Here is a 20,052-nt window from a genome sequence, read left to right as displayed (position 1 = left end):
TGTTTCTGTAGGTCCTTTTCTTCTCTTGTGTTTCCCACTTAGAGAAGTTCCTTTAGAATTTGTTGTAGAGCTGGTTTGGTGGTGCTGAATTCTCTTAGCTGTTGCTTGTCTGTAAAGCTTTTGATTTCTCCATCAAATCTAAATGAGATCCTTGCTGGGTAGAGTAATCTTGGTTGTAGGTTCTTCCCTTTCATCACTTTAAGTGTATCATGCCACTCCCTTCTGGCTTGTAGAGTTTCTGCTGAGAAATCAGCTGTTAACCTTATGGGAGTTCCCTTGTATGTTATTTGTCGTTTTTCCCTTGATGCTTTCAATAATTTTTCTTTGTCTTTAATTTTTGCCAATTTGATTACTGTGTGTCTCGGCGTGTTTCTCCTTGGGTTTATCCTGTATGGGACTCTCTGCGCTTCCTGGACTTGGGTGGCTATTTCCTTTCCCATGTTAGGGAAGTTTTCGACTATAATCTCTTGAAATATTTTCTCGGGTCCTTTCTCTCTCTCTTCTCCTTCTGGGACCCCTATAATGCGAATGATGTTGTGTGTAATGTTGTCCCAGAGGTCTCTTCGGCTGTCTTCATTTCTTTTCATTCTTTTTTCTTTATTCTGTTCCGCAGCAGTGAATTCCACCATTCTGTCTCCAGGTCACTTACCCGTTCTTCTGCCTCAGTTATTCTGCTATTGATTCCTTCTAGTGTAGTTTTCATTTCAGTTATTGTATTGTTCATCTCTGTTTGTTTGTTCTTTAATTCTTCTAGGTCTTTGTTAAACATTTCTTGCATCTTCTTGATCTTTGCCTCCTTTCTTATTCCGAGGTCCTGGATCATCTTCACTATCATTATTCTGAATTCTTTTTCTGGAAGGTTGCCTATCTCCACTTCATTTAGTTGTTTTTCTGGGGTTTTATCTTGTTCCTTCAGCTGGTATATAGCCCTCTGTCTTTTCATCTTGTCTATCTTTCTGTGAGTGTGGTTTTTGTTCCACAGGCTGCAGGATTGTAGTTTTTCTTGCTTCTGCTGTCTGCCCTCTGGTGGTTGAGGCTATCTAAGTGGACAAATTCTTGAAAGAGACAGAACTGCCAATGCTCACTCAAGAAGAAATAGATAACATGAATAGCCTTACTCTGTTAAATAAATTGCTCTATTTAATTAAAATAAGTAAAAGCCCTAGTTTTTAGCCCTATCTTTATTAAATAAGTTGAATTTGTAGTTTAAAACCTCCCGAGAAAGGAAACTCCAGGCCCTGATCACTTCACTGGAGAATTTTACCAGATGTTTAAGGAAGAAACAATGCTAATTCTACATAAAATTTTCCAGAGTATAGAAAAGAACACTTCCCAATTGATTTATGAGGCCAGTATACCCTCTACCGCTAGCTGACAAAAATTACAAGGAGAGAAGAAAACTATAGTCCAAAAATACAGCAGTATATAAAAAGGACACTAAATCATGACCAAGTTGTGTTTATCTTAGGAATTAAGGTTAGTTTAAAATTGGAAAATCAGTTAATCAGTGCAGTTCATCATATTGGCAAGAGTAAAGTAGAAGAACATGTCGATAGTTTGAGAAAATGTATTTGACAAAAGTTGACACGCATTTATGAATTTAAAATTCTCAGCAAAGTAGGAATAGAAGGGAACTTTCTCAACCTAATAAAGGACATCTACCAAAATAATGTATTGCTATTTTACTTAATGGTGAACGACTGAATACCTTTTCACTAGGACTGAGAACAAGGCAGGGATGTCTGCTCTCATATAATGTTTTATTCAACATTATACTCGAGGACCCCATCAGTGCAGGAAGGTAAGAATAAGAGATTAGAAAGGAAGAATTAACAGTATCTCTATAAAGACCATGACCATATATGCAAAAAATCCTAAAGAATCTAGAAAAGAGTGATTAGAACTAATTAGTTTAGCAAAGTTCTAAGATACGAGGTCAGCATATAAAAATCGACTGTACTGCCGTATATCAGCAATGAACACTTGGCAACTAAGTAAATAATACCATTTATAAAAGCTTCAAAAGTATGAAATACTCAGGGAAAAATTTAACAAAACATGTCAGTGTCTGTACACTGCAAACTTTATAAAACTGTACTGAGAGAAATTTTAAAAGACCGAAATAAATGATTTTTATATTTATGAATGTTTATGAATTGGAAAACTTGATATTATTAATCTGTCAATTCTCTTCTAATTGATCTGTAGATTCAACATCGTTCCAATCCCATAGCAGGATTTTTTGTAGAATTGCTAAGCTGATTTTGAAATTTATATAGAATTGCAAAGGACTTATCATAGTCAAATTTGAAAGAGAACAATGTTGGAGGACCTAGCGAATACCATACTAACTGAAGTAAGTCAGAGAAAGACAAATATTATATGATATCACTTATATGTGGAATCTAAAAAATAATGCAAATGAATCTATATACAAAACAGACTCAACAGGTACGGAAAACAAATGTATGGTTACCAAAGGGGAAAGGGAGTCGGGGGGAGAGATAAATTAGGGGTATGGGATTAACAGATACAAATTACTATTAAAATAAAGAAGCAACAAGGACTTACTGTATAGTACAGGGAACTCTTGCAGTATCTTGTAATAGCCTATAATGGAAAATAATCTGAAAAAATATATAACTGAATCACTTCGCTGTAACCTGAAATTAACACAATATTGTAAATCAACTATACTTCAATTAAAAAAAAACTAAAATTTTTAAAAAAGAAAAGAAAAATGTTGGAGGATTTATCTATTTGATTTCAAGACTTTTATAAAACTACTGTAATCAAGACAGTGTGGTATTGGATTAAGAGTAGACATAGACCAATGGAACAGAGCAGAGAATCAAGAAGTACAGATAGACCATTTGGTCAGTTGTTTTTGTTGAAGGTAACTAAATAAATCAATGAGGAAAGGATAGTCTCTTCAACAAATGGTGCTGGAACAATTTGACATCTATATGCAGAAAAATGAACCTTGACCCTTACCTCAGGAAATACACAAAAATAAATTTGAAAAGTATTTTGAGTTGCATTGTGTTGTTGCTCCCCTCAAAGTCATGTTGAAGTCCTACCCGCAGTATCAGGATGTGACCTTATTTTGAAACAGGGTCATTGCAGATGTAATTCGTTAAGATGAAATCATAATGGAGTAGGATGGACCCTAAATCCAGTATCAATGGTGCAGCTATAAAAAGGGTAAATTTGGACACAGACAGTAACATAGAGAGAATGCCATGAGAACATGAAGGCAGATACCAGAATGATGCCTCAGCAAGCTAAGGAACACCAAAGATTGCCAGCATATCACCAGAAGCTAGGCGAGATGCGTGGAACAGATTCTCTCTCACAGCCCTCAGAAGGAACCAACCCTGCTGACACCTTGATCTTGGACTTCTAGCATTTAGAACTGTAAGACAATGCATTTCTGTTTTTTAAGTCACTCAGTTTGTGGTACTTTGTTACAGCAGCCCTAGCAAACTAATACAAAAAGGACCATAGACCTAAAAGTAGAGCTAAAACTATAAAACTAGAAGAAAACACAGAAAAATATCTTTGTGATTTAGGGTTAGACTGGGTTTCATAGAAAAGTCATAAAAAGCAAGAATTGTAAAACACGAAGTTGATCTTAGACTCCATCAAAATTAAAGTTGTTTTTCAAAAGACACCGTTAAGAAAATGCAAGCCACAGACTGAAAATACTTGTATAATCATATATTGCATTCATATATATTGGGTTGGCCGAAAAGTTCATTTGGTTTTTTCCATAAGATGGTTCTAGTAGTGCTTAGTTGTCTTTAACTTCATTCAAAACAATTTTGTTAGATTGTTTTGTTAGATTGTATGACAGCTGTCATATCAGTGTGCATTAAAAAAAAACTTACCAAAATTGGTGAATTTTTGTCTAGTCATTTTAATATTGATAAGAAAGAAGCAACATTTTTGGCACATTAGCTTTATTATTTCAAGAATGGTAAAAACGCACCTGCAACGCACAAAAAGATTTGTACAGTGTTTGGAGAAGGTGCTGTGACTGATCGAACGTGTCAAACGTGGTTTGCGAAGTTTCGTGCTGGAGATTTCTTGCTGGAAGATGCTCCACGATCAGGTTGACCAGTTGAAGTTGATAGTGATCAATCGAGGCATTAATTGAGAACAGTCAACGTTATACCACGCGGGAGATAGCCAACATACTCGAAATATCCAAATCAAGCGTTGAAAATCATTTGCATCAGCTTGGTTATGTTAATCACTTTAATGTTTGGGTTCCACATAAGTTAAGGTGGAAAAAAACCTTCTGGACCGTATTTCCACATGCGATTCTCTACTTAAACGTAACAAAAACGTTTGGTTTTTAAAACAAATTGTGACGGGCGATGAAAAGTGGATACTGTACAATAACGTGGAACGGAAGGGATTGTGGGGCAACTGAAATGAATCACCACCAACCACACCAAAGGCCAGTCTTCATCCAAAGAAGGTGGTGATGTATATGGTGGGATTGGAAGGGAGTCCTCTATTATGAGCTCCTTCCGGAAAACCAAACGATTAATTCCAACAAGTACTGCTCCCAATTAGACCAACTGAAAGCAGCACTCGACGAAAAGCATCCAGAATTAGTCAACAGAAAACGCATAATCTTCCATCAGGATCACACAAGGCCGCATGTTTCTTTGATGACCAGGCAAAAACTGTTAAGGCTTGGTTGGGAAGTTCTGGTTCATCCGCCGTATTCACCAGACATTGCACCTTCAGATTTCCATTTATTTCAGTCTTTAGAAAATTCTCTCAATGGAAAAAATTTCAGTTCCCTGGAAAACTGTAAAAGGCACCTGGAACAGTTCTTTGCTCAAAAAGATGAAATGTTTGGGAAGATGGAATTATGAAGTTGCCTGAAAAGTGGCAGAAGGTAGTGGAACAAAAGGGTGAATACGTTGTTCAGTAAAGTTCTTGGTGAAAATGAAAAATGTGTCTTTTATTTTTACTTAAAAACCTAAGGAACTTTTTGGCCAACCCAATATATATGATTAAGGACTTGTATCTAGAATATATTTTTTAAAACTGTTAATTTAAAACTCAGTAGTAAGAAGTCAAATAACTTGAATAAAATTTGGAAAAGATTTGCACAGACACTTCACTAAAGAAACAGTACTGATGGCAAAATAGCACATGAAAAGATGCTTAACCTCATTAGTGATTAGGGAAATGCAAATTAAAATTACAATGATACACATAGGGAATGGTGGATTTGGGATCTGGATGCAGGTCTGACTTCAAAGCCAGTAATCAGTTTATGAAGGTTTTAAAAAAGAAGAAGAAACGGAACTTATAAGAGAGGAAAGTGCTACAAGTTTCAAGACAAAAGATGTTGGTGTCTGTGTGTGAAATAGAATGTATTCTATTTCTTCAAGAGTATTAGGTCTGGGGACTTCCCTGGTGGTCCCGTGGTAAAGAATCTGCCTTCCAACGCAGGGGACTTGGGTTCCATCGCTGGTTGGGGAACTAAGATCCCACATGCCGCAGGGGCAACTAAGCCTGTGCGCGCCGCAAACTACAGAGCCCACGCGCTCTGGAGCCCGAGCGCCACAACTTCAGAGCCCACTTGCCCTGGAGCCCACGCACCACAACTAGAGAGAGAAAAACCTGCACGCCGCAACTGGAGAGAAGCCCGCATGCCTCAACGAAGATCCCATGTGCCGCAACTAAGACCCGATGCAGCCAAAAAAAAAAAAAAGAAAAAAGTATTAGGTCTGTAATACTTTTTACTCCGGTTTATCTGTGTGAGTCTTGCCATGCTTCGGCCAGGTAGAAACTACAATTTTCATGTCAGTGTATAAATATTTTAAACATTTAACTCTAAAAATAATATTTGATCCCCTAGACCAATATTTCTCAAAATATTTGACCTCTACATACAGTTAGAAATAATAATTATATTGTGATTCAGTATACACTCCCATGCACACATAAATGAGGCAAAATTTCATAAAAAAATATTTCTTGTTACACGGAATACACCCTGTTTTCTATTTTGTTCTATTTTATTTTTCAATGCTATTTGTGATCAATAAATTGATTCATGACCTAAAAAAAATTAAAATTATAATGAGCTACCATTTATTTAATCACTTGGATGGTCTCAAACAGTTCCAAGTGTATATATGAATGTAGAGCAGCGGGAACTCTCATAACAGTGCTGGTGGGAATACAAAACGTTATAGCTACTTTGGAAAACAGTTGGACAGTTCATTATAAAATTAAAGATGCATTTACTGAAAGAACCAAGCCATCCGCATTATGTCAAGTGAAAGAAGCCAGACATAAAAGAGTACATACTGTACAATCTCATTTATATGAAATTACTGAATGGTAAAACTCTAGTAAGAAAGTAGATCAGAGGTTCCCAGGGGCTGTAAATGGGAGAGGGGATTGACTGATTGTAAAGGGGCAGGAGGGAACTTTCTAGGGTGGTAAATATTTCTTTCCAGCTTTACTGAGATACAATGGACATTTAATATTGTGTAAGTTTAAGTTGTACAGTGGTTGATTTGATACAGTTATGTATTAGGAAATGATTACCACAGTAGCATTAGTTAACCCTGCCATCACCTCACATAACTGCCTTTTTTTGTGTGTGGTGAGAACACTTAAGATCTACTCTCTTAGTAATTTTCAAGTATATAATACAGTGTTGTTAACTGTAATACCATGCTTATACGTTAGATCCCTAGAACTTACGCATCTTATAAGTTGTAAAACCAACCTCTCACCATTTCCCCCACGCCCCAGCCCCTGGCAACCACCATTCACCCTCTGTTTCTGTGAATTTGGCTTTTTTAGATTTTACGTGTAAGTGAGATCAGACCGTGTCTGTCTTTGTCTGATTTATCTCACTTTGCATAATGCCCTCAAGGTCCATTTATGTTGTTGCAAAAAGCAGGATTTCCTTTCTCATGGCTAAATAATGCTCCATTGTGTGTGTCTGTGTGTGTGTGTTTTCCATCTTGGCTGTACAAATTTACATTCCCACCCACAGTGCACAAGTGTTCTCTTTCCTCCACACCCTCTCCAGCACTTGTTATCTCTTGTCTTTTTGATGACAGCTATTCTAACAGGTGTGGGGTGCTATCTCACTGTGGTTTTGATTTGCGTCTTTCTTTTGATTAGTGATGTTGAGCACCTTTTCATGTACCTGTTGTCCATTTGTGCCTCCTTTTGGGGGAAATGTCTACTCAGTTCCTTTGCCCATTTTTTAATTGGGTTGTTTGGTTGTTTTTTTTTTTTTTTGCTGTTGAGTTATATTAGTTCCTTATATACTTTGGCTATTCACCTCTTATCAGATATATGGTTTACAAATATTTTTTCCCATTCCGTAGGTTGCCTTCTCATTTTGTTGATGGTTTCTTTTGCTGTGCAGAAGCCTTTTAGTTTAATGTAGTCCCTCTTATCTTTTGTTGTTTGTGCTTTTGGTGTCATAGCCAAAAAATTACTGTCAAGACCAGTGGTAAGGAGCTTTCCCCTGTGTTTTCTTCTAGGTTTTATGGTTTCAGGCCGAAATTTCTTTATCATGACTGTAATGGTGGTTTCATGACTATGTATTTTTCAAGACTCATTGAATTACACACTTAAAATTGGTGAATTTTATTTTTTATCTGTTATGCCTCAACAAAGAACCGTAAGCAGGTTGAATGTCTACTGTCTGTCAAATGCTGTGCTCGGAATGTGATTCAGTTAATTTGATGGGGTTCCTCCCACCAGGGAGCTCCCAGTCTGTAGATGCGGTGTAGAAAGATTTGCAGTTCAGAGAGATAAGAGCACTAGAGAAGTACTGCTGAGGCACAAAGGAGGGAGTTCTTGATCCGGGAAAGCCCCACGAAGGAGCTGCTTGACTTCTAGTTTGATGGGTGAGCAGGAGTCAGATGAATGTAGAGGGGAAGGGTATTCCAGGCAAAGGCATGTGAGTTTGAAACTGCAGGTTATGTTTTATAAACCACAAGGAGCCTGGTATTGCTGGAGCCCTGGAGCTGTGAGATTTACGTTGAAGTGGCAAGAGCTGAAGCTGGACAGGTTGGCAGAGAGAGAAAAAGTGGAGCGTTTCTCATATTTGCCTGACAAACTCATATTGCAAGAGAAATTATGTACTTGAGAGACAAACCCTCCCTATTGGATGAGAAATGAGATGATCAATGCACCTGTCATTTCTATTCATTCCTTTGCTTTTGGCTTTGAAACAAACAGAACAACAGAAATCTTGCTTTTACAAAATCAACTGTTTTAAAATAGGAATTCTTCCTGGACAGACCTCTGCTGAATTTGTGTAACTAAGGCTGTACTTGAGCTTTCGCACGTTACAGGGAAGAAATACGTTTTAAGGTTTGAGAAAGCCTTTATTTAATACCAGCCATCTGGGAGAACTGCTGAGATTAGTAGGACATGGCTTGTGCCTTCAAGCAAATATCAGTTTCCTTGTACCAACAGGGAGAAGTACAAAATCTCCCTCACCTTACATATTTTGGAAAGGAGAAAACCTTACAAAACCGCTTGTTGTTGATTCAGCTCCATGTATATGACGTTCTTGAACGTCACTGTCTACGCTTGGAGCGATGCAGGGAAATGTATGTGTGTGGCAGAGTGTGGCGGGAGCAAGCGCACAGGAGTTTGGTTGATGAGTGGAACGGCTGATGTTGAGAGCCTGCTCTAAAGTCCGGGGCTTTCTTGTGTATTACAGGCAATGGATTTTGAAGGCTGGGCCGACACCCTCTTTCTTCTGCAGTTCACCCTCTCTTGTGTGATGGGGTAAGCCTTGCTGCCTTGTTAACAGATAGTTTTCCTAGACAGATTTGTTCTAGCGTCTTTTTGCCTCATTCCTTAGTATCCTGTTCTGTCTCTTGAGTGTATCAGCTTAGGATAAACCTCCAGATTCAGGTGGTTTCACCACCCTTGGGAATGTGCCCTCAGGGCTACCAAACTGATCTCAAAGTCATGCTCAGAAGGATGAAGGAAAAAAACTAATATTTACCCAATAAGCTAGTATGTGATAAGCACCATTATATTTCAACATGCATTATTTAATTTTATTTCTACATTGACCATTTGACAGATATTGTTGTCCCCTTACCTATGAGAAAGCAGGCTCAGAATTCAAGTAAATTGTCTAAGTTTGCAGAATTAGTAGGTAGCAGTGGCAGCCTTTGAATTTAGGGCTGACCTCTCCCTGCCAGGTTGTAGAAGGCAAGAGGGTATCTGCACATGTGCTGTATCTGCCTCTTCTCTTCACCTCCAAATATCCCTAATGCTTTTTTTCCCTCAACCAGTTATTTCACTCGATATTTGTGACCGGATCTGGCACAGGCTAGGTACATAGTGATTGGATGCTTCAAAATAAAGTTGACATGATACCTTGGTACTGAGTCAGGCTTCAAAGCCTCCTTGTAAAATCTGGGACTGCCGACTGCTGCCACTTCGTTGTTAAGTGAACTATATCCCCTCTTAAAGTAGTTCTCATTTGCTTTTCTTCCATCCTTAAGAATCTCTCTTGCCTTCACCCTGGTCTGGAATCATATTGGCCTCATGTGACATGCACACCTGAGCCAGGGTCTGTGAGTCCTGAGCTTTCTATCTGGGTTAGGTGAATTAGGACTATGATCTAAAAAGAGTATTCATGATTGTGAATGGTGGTTTCAAGGTTTCGGTGCGGTAGCTGGGAAAAGCACCTGATCGTTAAATGTACATGTGTTTCTCTTTAATGAAATTTAAAAAAATCTGAAACTGCAGTATAAGCAGCAGTGAAGTAGGGAAAGCTCACAGTCAGTCAGTGACTAGTAGAATGTACTGGCATGGCCAACACTGTTTCTCTTGGCTAGAAGTTATTATAAAATCAGCAGTTGAATCTTACTTATAAGATACCTTTTCCTTCTTTTTTCCAGATTTATCTTGATGTATGCCACAGTACTCTGCACTCAGTATAATTCTGCTCTTACAACTACAATAGTTGGCTGTATTAAGGTGAGTTGAAAAAATACTGTTCTCTTTTGGGTGCCTTCTTTATTTGAAAAGTGTTCCTCTAAAATCAGTCTGGCTGTGGCCGTAAGCCCCATCATTCTAATTTCCTCATGTGTTGCCTTGGTAGTTTGACGACTTGTGGGGTGGTTTCTAGAACAATCCTTAAGAACTCAGGGAAAGCATCATCTCTACTTTCAGGCAACTTAGGTCTGAGGAGTATGGGAAAAGGAGAATGTGTCATCTCAGAGCAGAGGAAGGAGAATCAGCCCTGTTTCTGACTAGCTTGGTACTGATAGGTTTGTCCCTTTAACTCCCAATGAGAGAGAATTGTTCTCTGCCTCGCTGAGTTCTGGCTGTTCTGTAGGAAAAGGATGCGTGCCAAAAGCTAATCAAGAGAGTTTTCCTAAGCGTGAGCCAAACCTTAAATGGCCCACTTTTAAAAGCTGTGTCTGACATTTCCAGTGATGTCATTTCCTCCTGATCCATTTTATTTGAGGGAGGCTCATTTGTCTTCAGCCAGGAGAGCCAAGCTGACTTGAATATTGAGCTGCAGTTAGTGACTTGAAGCCTGAGGCCTCTTTCATCTGACTTTGTGATTCTGGTGCTTTAAGATCCAAGAGGCCACAGCATCCCTGAATTCCAAAAGAATTAGTGAGGTAGGCTTGCTTTCTAAAAAAAAGCAAGATAGAGGTAGGTCCTGGATCATTTGGAGGAAAGAGTGCACTTGCCCTTGGAACTTACTTTCTGGTGCCCCATTTGTCAATAGCGAGGGAAGGGGTTTCAGAGGCAAAGTTTGTACTGTTCTGCTATGTTTCCCTTTGCACCCCCAATGGAGTTGTGTCTGCCTGACCTCATTATAGAAACTAGATTTGGGTTAAAACTTCAGAAGGTCTGTGTCTTCAAATCATGGATTTGGAGTGCTTGGTGTGAATAGAATTCTAAATTAAACTATAGCACGTCAGTTGTGTGACTTCCCGTGAAAGCTAGAGATAGGCATTCAAAGGCCTGGCCTGGCTGAGACAGTTTCAGCCCCCAAATTAGCTCTCAGCCCTGTTCCGGTTTTTGTAAAGTGAGTGCTTCAAGAGCAAAGTAGATGACTTGCCTTTTCAGAATAAAAACAATAAGAACACGAGAGACAGAACAGTTGGTACCATGTTTTTAACCAAGAAGAGGGATGGTGAGGGAAAGTTATTTAGCCCATAACTAAACCTATTTGCTTAGAATTCCTTAGTGTACGTTCTTTATCATTATTAGCATGGGGTACAGATACAGTCATGCCCTCATTAACATAAAGTCCAGTACTTTTCTTTTGATATTTCCTCTTCCCCACAGAACTGTATGAACTTAGTCCAAAGGGAGCAGTTTTACTTCCAAACTCTAGAGGGAGGGGAAGAAATGGATTATCTGATTATAGTTGACCCTTAAACAATGCAGGTTTGAAGTGCTCTGGTCCACTTAATACTCGGATATTTTTCAGTCGTAAATATTACAGTACTACACCATCTGTGGTTGTTGAATCCACAGATGCTGAATCACAGGTAAGGGGGGCCATCCATAAGTTACAGTCGGATTTTCCACTGCACCCCTAACCCCTGCTTTGTTCAAGGGTCAGCTGTGGTTTAGAATTGCTGTCGCTTCTCACGGCCATGTGGTATTGCTATTAAAGGATGTCTTATATCTTCAGACAGACGGGAGTACCCTGATGTCCTTGCTGGTTTGGAGTGTCTCAGGCCACAGTGGAGCTTCTTTCATTAGCCTCCCAGTTACAACCCTTGTAGCTCAGTTACTGTTCCCAGCAGGCTTCAAGCTTCCTTTTGTGCTTGAGGATCCTAACCCCATAAACCCTTGGGTCAGCATTCCTTGTTTCTCCTGAGTGTGGTTGGAAAATTACTTAGGAGAGCTAGTTAAACATGGAAATTCCTAGGCTCACCTCAGATGTATTGAATCAGAATCTCTAAAGCAGGGCGTGGAAATCATCAGGGTTTCCAGCTGAGTCTCAGGTATACTGAAGGCTGAGATTGCAGTCTTAGTTTTGAGCCACCAGCGCAGACTCTTCTGTGCTTCCTGGTAAGTTCTACTTTGGGAGCATGAGTGTCTTTTCTGATAGAAAACCTTGGTTAGGATACCCTAATATATACTTGGAGTTTTTCTAACTTCTGGGGCTTCCCTGATGGTCCAGTGGCTAAGACTCCGCACTCCCAATGCAGGGGGCCCGGGTTCGATCCCTGGTCAGGGAACTAGATCCCATATGCCGCAACTAAAGATCCCGCATGCCAAAACTAAGACCTGGCGCAGCCAAATAAATAAATAAATATTTTTTAAAAAAAGTTTTTCTAACTTCTGATTTTGAGCAACAAGGGTTGAGTCCTTTCCCTTTCTGAAGTTCCTTGGGCAGTTTATGCAAATTAATCTCTCTTTTCCCTGGATCTCTGTACTCCAAGAGGTCCTGTTACACATTTTCCCAAGTTGCCTACCAGCCTTGTTTACTGTTACATGGTATTTAATTTTATCTTTTTCCTCTCAAATAATAAGAAAATCTGCTCTAAAGTAACATTCTGTCTCCATCCTTAGACCTAGAAGAGGCTGACATAATTTTGAATGCTCTCTCAAAGCGTACTCCATTAAAAAAATAATTTTGAAGTTTGTTTTTGGCTTCTTAAAAACACTGTGGCACTATACTTTCTGCTTCACAGGTCTAATCGGAGAGAGCCCAGGTACTAAAAATATTTGTGACATTTACCGTTTCTGGCAGTTGTAATAGCACAGAGGGAGGCAGTGACTTAATGTGGAAGAAGAGAGGTTAGGGAAGAACTGAATAAGAGATGAAACTTTGGAAAACTTTATTTCACCTTTACGGTCTGAGGATAATTAAAAGGGAGGCAGACGCTTTCACTGCCCTGGGCCCAGTTCTATCCCTGGTCTAGGAAGTAAGATCTCACAAGCCAAAAAGGGAGTGAGATAAGCAGAAGATGTTTACACCTGGGAGTTTAAGGGAGTTGGGAGAGGTGATTTTAGGTATGCTACTTTGAGATGACTTCCCCTGTGGTTTTTTAAGGTGCCAAGGAAGATTGCTCTAGAAACAGTCTTTTAGTTGGTAAATTCCCCACCATCCCGTTTTTCCTTTTCAAGAAAGAGGGGAAAATGCTTGCATGTAAGCAGATTTTCCTTCTTCACTCTCCCCTGGCAAGTCAACAGGAGGAGAAAAGCACTCTTCTCTGAGATTGCTAAACGTGGCTTGGTGTTTTCTGCCCCTAGTAATAGCAGTGCTTTTATATCTAGATTGATAATGTCAGCGCGTGCCACAGGGCAGGGAAAGTTTGATAATCTTTTTAGTATTCTTCAGTATCGGTGAAAGCATTTAGCTTCCAGAGAGAGACTGGGAAGAGACTGATGTCATTGTTTTTTAATTAGTTAATGTTCATGCTCATACTACACTCGTTTTAGGGTCATTAGGTTTTTGTTATTTTCTGTTTATTTGTTTTTGTATTTTAAGGATATATGTTTGGGTCTTTGTATGGATGAGTTTATATGAATATTGAAAAAGTTCAGTTAAACCTATGAAACAGTATATTGCCATTTCTCTTTTTAGAATATATTAATAACTTATATTGGAATGGTCTTTGGTGGAGATTACATTTTCACATGGACAAACTTCATTGGCTTAAATATCAGGTAAGTAAAAATATTTAACTGTAACCACTTTGATGAGTGGATTTGGATTGTCAAATAGTCACAGTAAGCTTAGACTGTTTCACAGCAAATTTGTTCATTTATTATTAGACAAACATTTATGGAGTACCTACAATGTACTATATATATATATTTTATTAAAAACAATTTTTTATTGGAGTATAATTGCTTTACCATGTTGTGTTTCTGCTGTACAGTGAAATGAATCAGCTATATGTATACATATATCCCCTCCCTCCCACCCCACCCCATCTAGGTCGTCACAGAGTGCCAAGCTGAGCTTCCTGTGCTTTATAGCAGGTTCCCACTAGCTATCTGTTTTACCCACGGTAGTGTTTATATGTCAATCCTAATCTCCCAGTTTGTCCCACCCTTCCTTTCCCCGTGGTTGTGTCCACATGTCCCTTCTCTTCGTTTCTATTCCTGCCCTGAAAATAGGTTCATCTGTACCATTTTTCTAGATTCCGCATATATATGTTAATATACGATATTTGTTTTTCTCTTTCTGGCTTACTTCACTCTGTATGACAGACTCTAACTCCATCCACCTCATTACAAATACCTCCATTTCATTTCTTTTTATGGCAGAGTAATATTCCATTGTATATATGTGCCACATCTTCTTCATCCATTCATCTGTCGATGGACATTTAGGTTGCTTCCATGTCCTGGCTATTGTAAATAGTGCTGCAGTGAACATTGGGGTACATGTGTCCTTTTGAATTATGGTTTTCTCAGGGTATATGCCTAGTAGTGGGATTGCTGGGTTACATGGTAGTTCTATTTTTAGTTTTTTAAGGAACCTCCGTACTGTTCTCCATAGTGGCTATATCAATTTACATTCCCACCAACAATGCAAGAGGGTTCCCTTTTCTCCACAACCTCTCCAGCATTTATTGTTTGTAGATTTTTTGATGATGGCCATTCTGACTGGTGTGAGGTGATACCTCATTGTAGTTTTGATTTGCATTTCTCTAATAATTAGTGATGTTGAACATCTTTTCATGTGACTCTTGGCCATCTGTATGTCTTCTTCAGTGAAATGTCTATTTATGTCTTCCACCCATTTTTTGATTGGGTTGTTTGTTTTTTTGATATTGAGCTGCATGAGCTGTTTGTATATTTTGGAGATTAATCCTTTGTCTGTTGTTTCATTTGCAAATGTTTTCTTCCATTCTGAGGGTTGTCTTTTCGTCTTGTTTATGGTTTCCTTTGCTGTGGGAAAGCTTTTAAGTTTCATTAGGTTCCATTTGTTTATTTTTGTTTTTATTTTCATTATCCTAGGAGGTGGATCAAAAAAGGTCTTGCTGTGGTTTATGTCAAAGAGTGTTCTTCCTGTGTTTTCCTCTAAGAGTTTTATAGTGTCTAGTCTTACATTTAGGTCTTTAATCTGTTTTGAGTTTATTTTTGTGTATGGTGTTAGGGAGTGTTCTAATTTCATTCTTTTATATGTAGCTGTCCAGTTTTCCCAGCACCACTTATTGACGAGGCTATCTTTAAACTATACATTTCATGTCTTTCAATAATGCTTTTTAAGAAAAGGGAGAGACAGTGGTTCCATATTTTATCCACAGTTTTTGGGGAGTCTTTTCTGGAAGTTGAACCCCATTTATTTAGCCTTCAAAGAATAATCCTTTATTTATTGTGCTAGATGTCAATGCAGTGTTCTCAAGAAGATTCAAGGCTAAAGAATACCAGCTCTGTTAGAGTTGCTTTATATGTGTCTAACCTTGGACATATCACTGCGTTTCTTTAGACTTTATTTATCTTCAACAATGATGAGGGTGACTTGCATGAAAGATCTTTTTCAGTTTGAGAATTTTGAATTTCATGCTTTTAAACACTATTTATATGCTTTAAAATTCTCAAATTTTAAAGACCTCTGTCCTGAACTCAGACTTTTATATGTAATATCCCACTTGACATCTCTGGCTGACATGTCAAAAACTGAACTCCTTTATTTTCTCCAAAGTCTCTTCCACCTCCACAGCCTCTGCATCTCAGCTGGTGGAGCCTCCATCCTTCTAGCCTCCCAGTTCAAAAGCCTTGGAGTCATCCTTGACTCTTCCGTCTTATACCCAGTATCCAGTTTGTTAGCAAATTCTGTTGGTTCTGCCTTCAGAATATCACTTTTCACCATCTGCATAACTTCCATCATCATCTAAGCTACCAGCATCTTTTGCCTAGATTACTGCCTAGTCTTCTGTACTTGTATCCCTGGTTTAACTCATCCCCCCATCCCACCCCTAGTCAGTTCTCAAGAGTTGACAGTATATTCCTTGTAAAAAGTAAATCAGAACATGTCACTCTTCTTTTTACTCCCCTTCCCCCATGTCTCTCCAGGTCCCAAAGTCCTGACAAGGCCCTACAAGATCTATCCCCATCTTGTCCTCCAAGTTCAACTCTTGCTTCTCTTCTCCCTCACCTCACTTCATCTACACAGACCTCCTTGCTGTTCCTTTAGAATACAGGGCATGCTCTCTCTTTAGGTGCTTGGACAGGATATTTCCTCTCCCTGGAACATTATACTGCCAGATAGATACTTTGCGTGGCTAATTCCTTTATGCCTATAAATTTTTGCTCAGATGTTACCTATTCAAGGAGGTCTACCCCGACCACCTTATTTAAAATTGCAGCCTGCTCTTCCTCTTCTGATACTCCCAAACCCTCTTATTCTACTTTTCTCTTTCTATTTATATATATTACCTATTTTCTGTCTCCGCTGCTATAATGTAAGTTCCACGGGGGTATGGATCTCTGCCTGTATTCTTCCCTCACGTTTCCCAAGCTCCTAGAATGAATCCTGGTCATTGCTTAATAAATATTTGCTTGATTGGATTGCTGTATATTGCTGTATGGATTGGTAAGAAAATACTTTGGAAACTATAAAACTCTTTTCTAGAATATGGTAGTATCTTTTTTTTTAATTTGCAAGAAAGTATATAACTTCTCTTGAGCTTTTATTTCTTCAAATGTAAACAAATGATAATACCTATTCTACCTTTCCTATGAATCATGAGAATTTAATATTCCATACTAATATTATTAATAGGTTAGTAATTCATTGTTTCCCCTTCCCTGACATTTATTTGCCACTATTGTTGTTTGTCTTTTAGAGGAAAAATCATTTTTTATTTGTGGGGTAGGAGTTGGTGAGAGGATGGGTATGTAAGCATACCTGAGGATTGCACGTTATAGAAGGAAGATGAGTAGCTGAGTCTCAGATCCTGGTCAGAGTGACACTTCTAATGTTTGCTCCCTGTGTGATTTTGAATGAGTTGTTTATCTTTTCTGAGCTTCAGTTTTCTTATGTGTTTGGGATAGAAATACCTATCTCTTTAGAGTTGTTGGAATGAAATAATCCAGTGAATGTAAAGTACCTGATTCATTGCTTCACATCTATGCTTAGTAAATATCAGTTTCTTTCATTAATAGCTGTGAAGAAGGGCCAGGATATAAGGATCAACATGGTGAACCAGTTTTGACTTTGGATGTGGCCTGAGTTTCCTTCATTTCTAAAAATCTAGATTAAAGAATCATTATGACATGTTACAGACCTGATTCAGAGATGCCTTGATTTTCTTTTTGTCCCCTTCAAATGAGAACTTGATAGTCAAAATGAAATAAAAGCTGCTGTTTGCATTTTCAGATATCTGCAGTTCATATCTCTTATAGTATCTTATAAGAAATATTAGGGTTTTTTTTTTTTTTTTCACGTTTCAGGCTACTTAAAAAAACTTCTAAGTGCCTGAGTATGCTGGAATGTTACAACGTATGTCATCCTAACATATGTAACATCTTGAAAATTCTTCCAGTGGAATTTCTTTTTGTGTTAAGTAGTGCATTATAGTTCTGGTTAAACAGTACTGTTTTGCTAGCAAGGTTAGTTGATAATGATGTCATTGGTACTCTTCCCCTCTGTAGTATTTTTAATAATTCCTAGTTGCTTTCACATTTTATTGGAATAAATTTTACATGCCGTATCTCTTTAATCTCTGTTAAATTATAAGATTAAGGACAATAAGTAGTATACTTAGTCACCAGTCAGCGTTCAAATTATTTGCAGAGTTGGGATTAAAATCAAATTATTTGCAGAGTTGGGATTAAAATCCAGAGTTGGGTGACCTTCTGTTTCAAATACTCTTTCCATTACAACATGCTTTACAGCATTTGTAAAGGAAAGTATATGTTGCCTTTTTTTTCTTTCACTTTTTCTCTTTAAAATGAAAATTGGTTTTATTGTTTTTTTGACTTATCTTCCACTAAGTTAATCAGCAGACTCATAGGTTGTGAACATTACTTCTTTTTTAAATGTGAAAACCAAACTTAAATTGGCTGCTTATTAGAGTTCACTTTGATTGGACATGGTGTCAGTCCATCCTTGGCTGATTGCACTTTGAAGGAAATCACTAATTAAACTGTACTCTTAAAGGATTCTCTGATTAAACTCAGATGCATCTAGCTCCCCTTCACCCCGCCTGGTTTCTTTGCTGTTTTAAGAAAAGTTTAAATAGCCCCCTCTGATACGATTCAATTCCCGGAAGCAGGAGGTTTGCATTGGTAGCTTCTCAGGCTCCATTCAAATTTGATACTGTGATTTATGAAGGCTTTTTTTGTTTGTTTGTTTTTTTCAGTAGGGCTCTGTGGAGAGCCTGGCTGTCTCCAACTCCCCTAAGTGCCTTTTTCCAGTGGCCAATTAGTGCATGTTCACCCAAGCCCAGAAAAGCAGCAGAGCAAGTGGGGAATGAATAGTGAAGGGTGGTGACAGAACACGCTTCTGTACTTTCATCAGAGGTTGGGCTCTGGCCTGTGGCTTTGGCCCGAGTAACGTATCCTCTCCAGATAATGACATCATCATCCCCATAACTGCCCGGGCTAGAATTTGTAGAATCTTTGGAGCTTATCTTTATCTGTGATTCTTTTTTTTTTTCCCTTCCATTAAAAAAAAAAATTAACATATGATTTAAATACAGTAAAATGCCCCCCTTTTCCTGTGCAGTTCTGCAAGTTTTGACAAATGCATACAGTTACGTAACCAACTATTACAGTTATGTAATCACCATATTCAAGGTATAAAATAATTGTATTACCCTCCAAAATCTCCCTATGTCCCTTTGCACTGAACCTCTCTCCCCTTACAAAGATCTGTTTTCTATCCATATGGTGTCCAGAATGTCATATAATGATACATAATGTTATGTAGCTCTTGGTCTGACTTCTTTCGCTTAATGTACTGCATGTGAGATTCCATGTTGCATCTGAGATTCTGTGGTGTGCATGTATCAGTAGTTTGCACCATTTTACTGCTGAGTAGTATTCCATTATGGATGCATCACAGTTTGTTTATCCATTCATCAACTGAAAGTTCTTTGCATAGTTAGCAGTTTTTAGGTGTTTTGTGTTAGCTGCTAAAACATTTGTTTAAAAGTTTGTGTATGAACATAAGTTTTCATTTCACTTGGGTAAATACTTAGGAGTGGAATTTCTGGGCTGTATGGTAAGTGTATATTTAACTGTGTTAGAAGTTGCCAAACTATTTTCGAAAGTGTCTGTACCATTTTGTGTAACCCCCAGCCATGTGTGAGAGTTCTAACTGTTCCGCATCCTGTCCCTTGGTATCGTCAGTTTGTCTTTGTTTTTCAAATTCTAGACATTCTAATAGATCTGTAGTGGTATCTCATTGTGGTTTTAATTTCCCTAATGATTAATGATGTTGAGCATCTTTTCATGTGCTTATTTGCCATCTGTATGTATTCTTTGGTAAAATGGCTATTCAAATATTTTGCTTATTTCAAAAACTTGAGTTGTTTTCTTAATGAGTTTTGAGAGTTCCTTTATCAGTATATTGTGGATACATGTCCTTTATCAGATGTGTGATTTGCAAGTAGTTTTTCTCAGTCCTGGCTTGCTTTTCATTTTCTTAATCTCTTTTGAAGAGCAAAATTTAAAATTTTTGATGAAGTTTAATTTACCAGTTTTTTTTTCTTTTGTGGGTTGTGCTTTCAGTGTTGTGTCTAAGAAATCTTTGCCTAACCCAAGGTCACAAAGATTTTCTCTTATATTTTCTTCTAGAAGTTTTACAGTTTTAGGTTTTATAGTTAGGTATATATAGCCTGTTTTGTAATGATTTTTATATGTGGTGTGAGGTCTGGATGAAGATTCTTTTTCCTGTGTATGTGTTTTTTTAAAATAGATATCCAGTTGTTCCAGTACCTTTTGTTGAAAATACTGTCCTTTCTTTGTTGAACTGCCTAATTCTTCATAACACTCTTTTGAAGTTCTTTTATTATCACTGTTTTATAAATGAGGAGGCTGAGGCTTAGAAAGTTTGAGTTGAATGCATTCTGAAGGCAT

The 20,052-nt window shown here is 38.1% G+C and overlaps 1 protein-coding gene across 2 annotated transcripts in view; it reads left to right on the top strand.

Moving 5' to 3' along the window:
- SLC35D1 (solute carrier family 35 member D1) overlaps nt 1–20,052 on the top strand; it is a 59,752-nt gene that overhangs the window by 27,392 nt on the left and 12,308 nt on the right. For both annotated transcript variants that reach the window (XM_057552849.1, XM_057552844.1), the window contains 3 exons: nt 8,735–8,802; nt 9,933–10,011; nt 13,598–13,680. In XM_057552849.1, the coding sequence (XP_057408832.1) occupies nt 8,735–8,802; nt 9,933–10,011; nt 13,598–13,680 (230 nt within the window). The remainder of the gene's footprint in view (nt 1–8,734; nt 8,803–9,932; nt 10,012–13,597; nt 13,681–20,052) is intronic.

This window comes from Balaenoptera acutorostrata, chromosome 1, assembly GCF_949987535.1.
Source record: "Balaenoptera acutorostrata chromosome 1, mBalAcu1.1, whole genome shotgun sequence".
NCBI lineage: Eukaryota > Metazoa > Chordata > Mammalia > Artiodactyla > Balaenopteridae > Balaenoptera > Balaenoptera acutorostrata.
The sequence above is the reverse complement of the archived record's forward strand: the minus strand, read 5'-3'. Positions and strand labels throughout refer to the sequence as shown.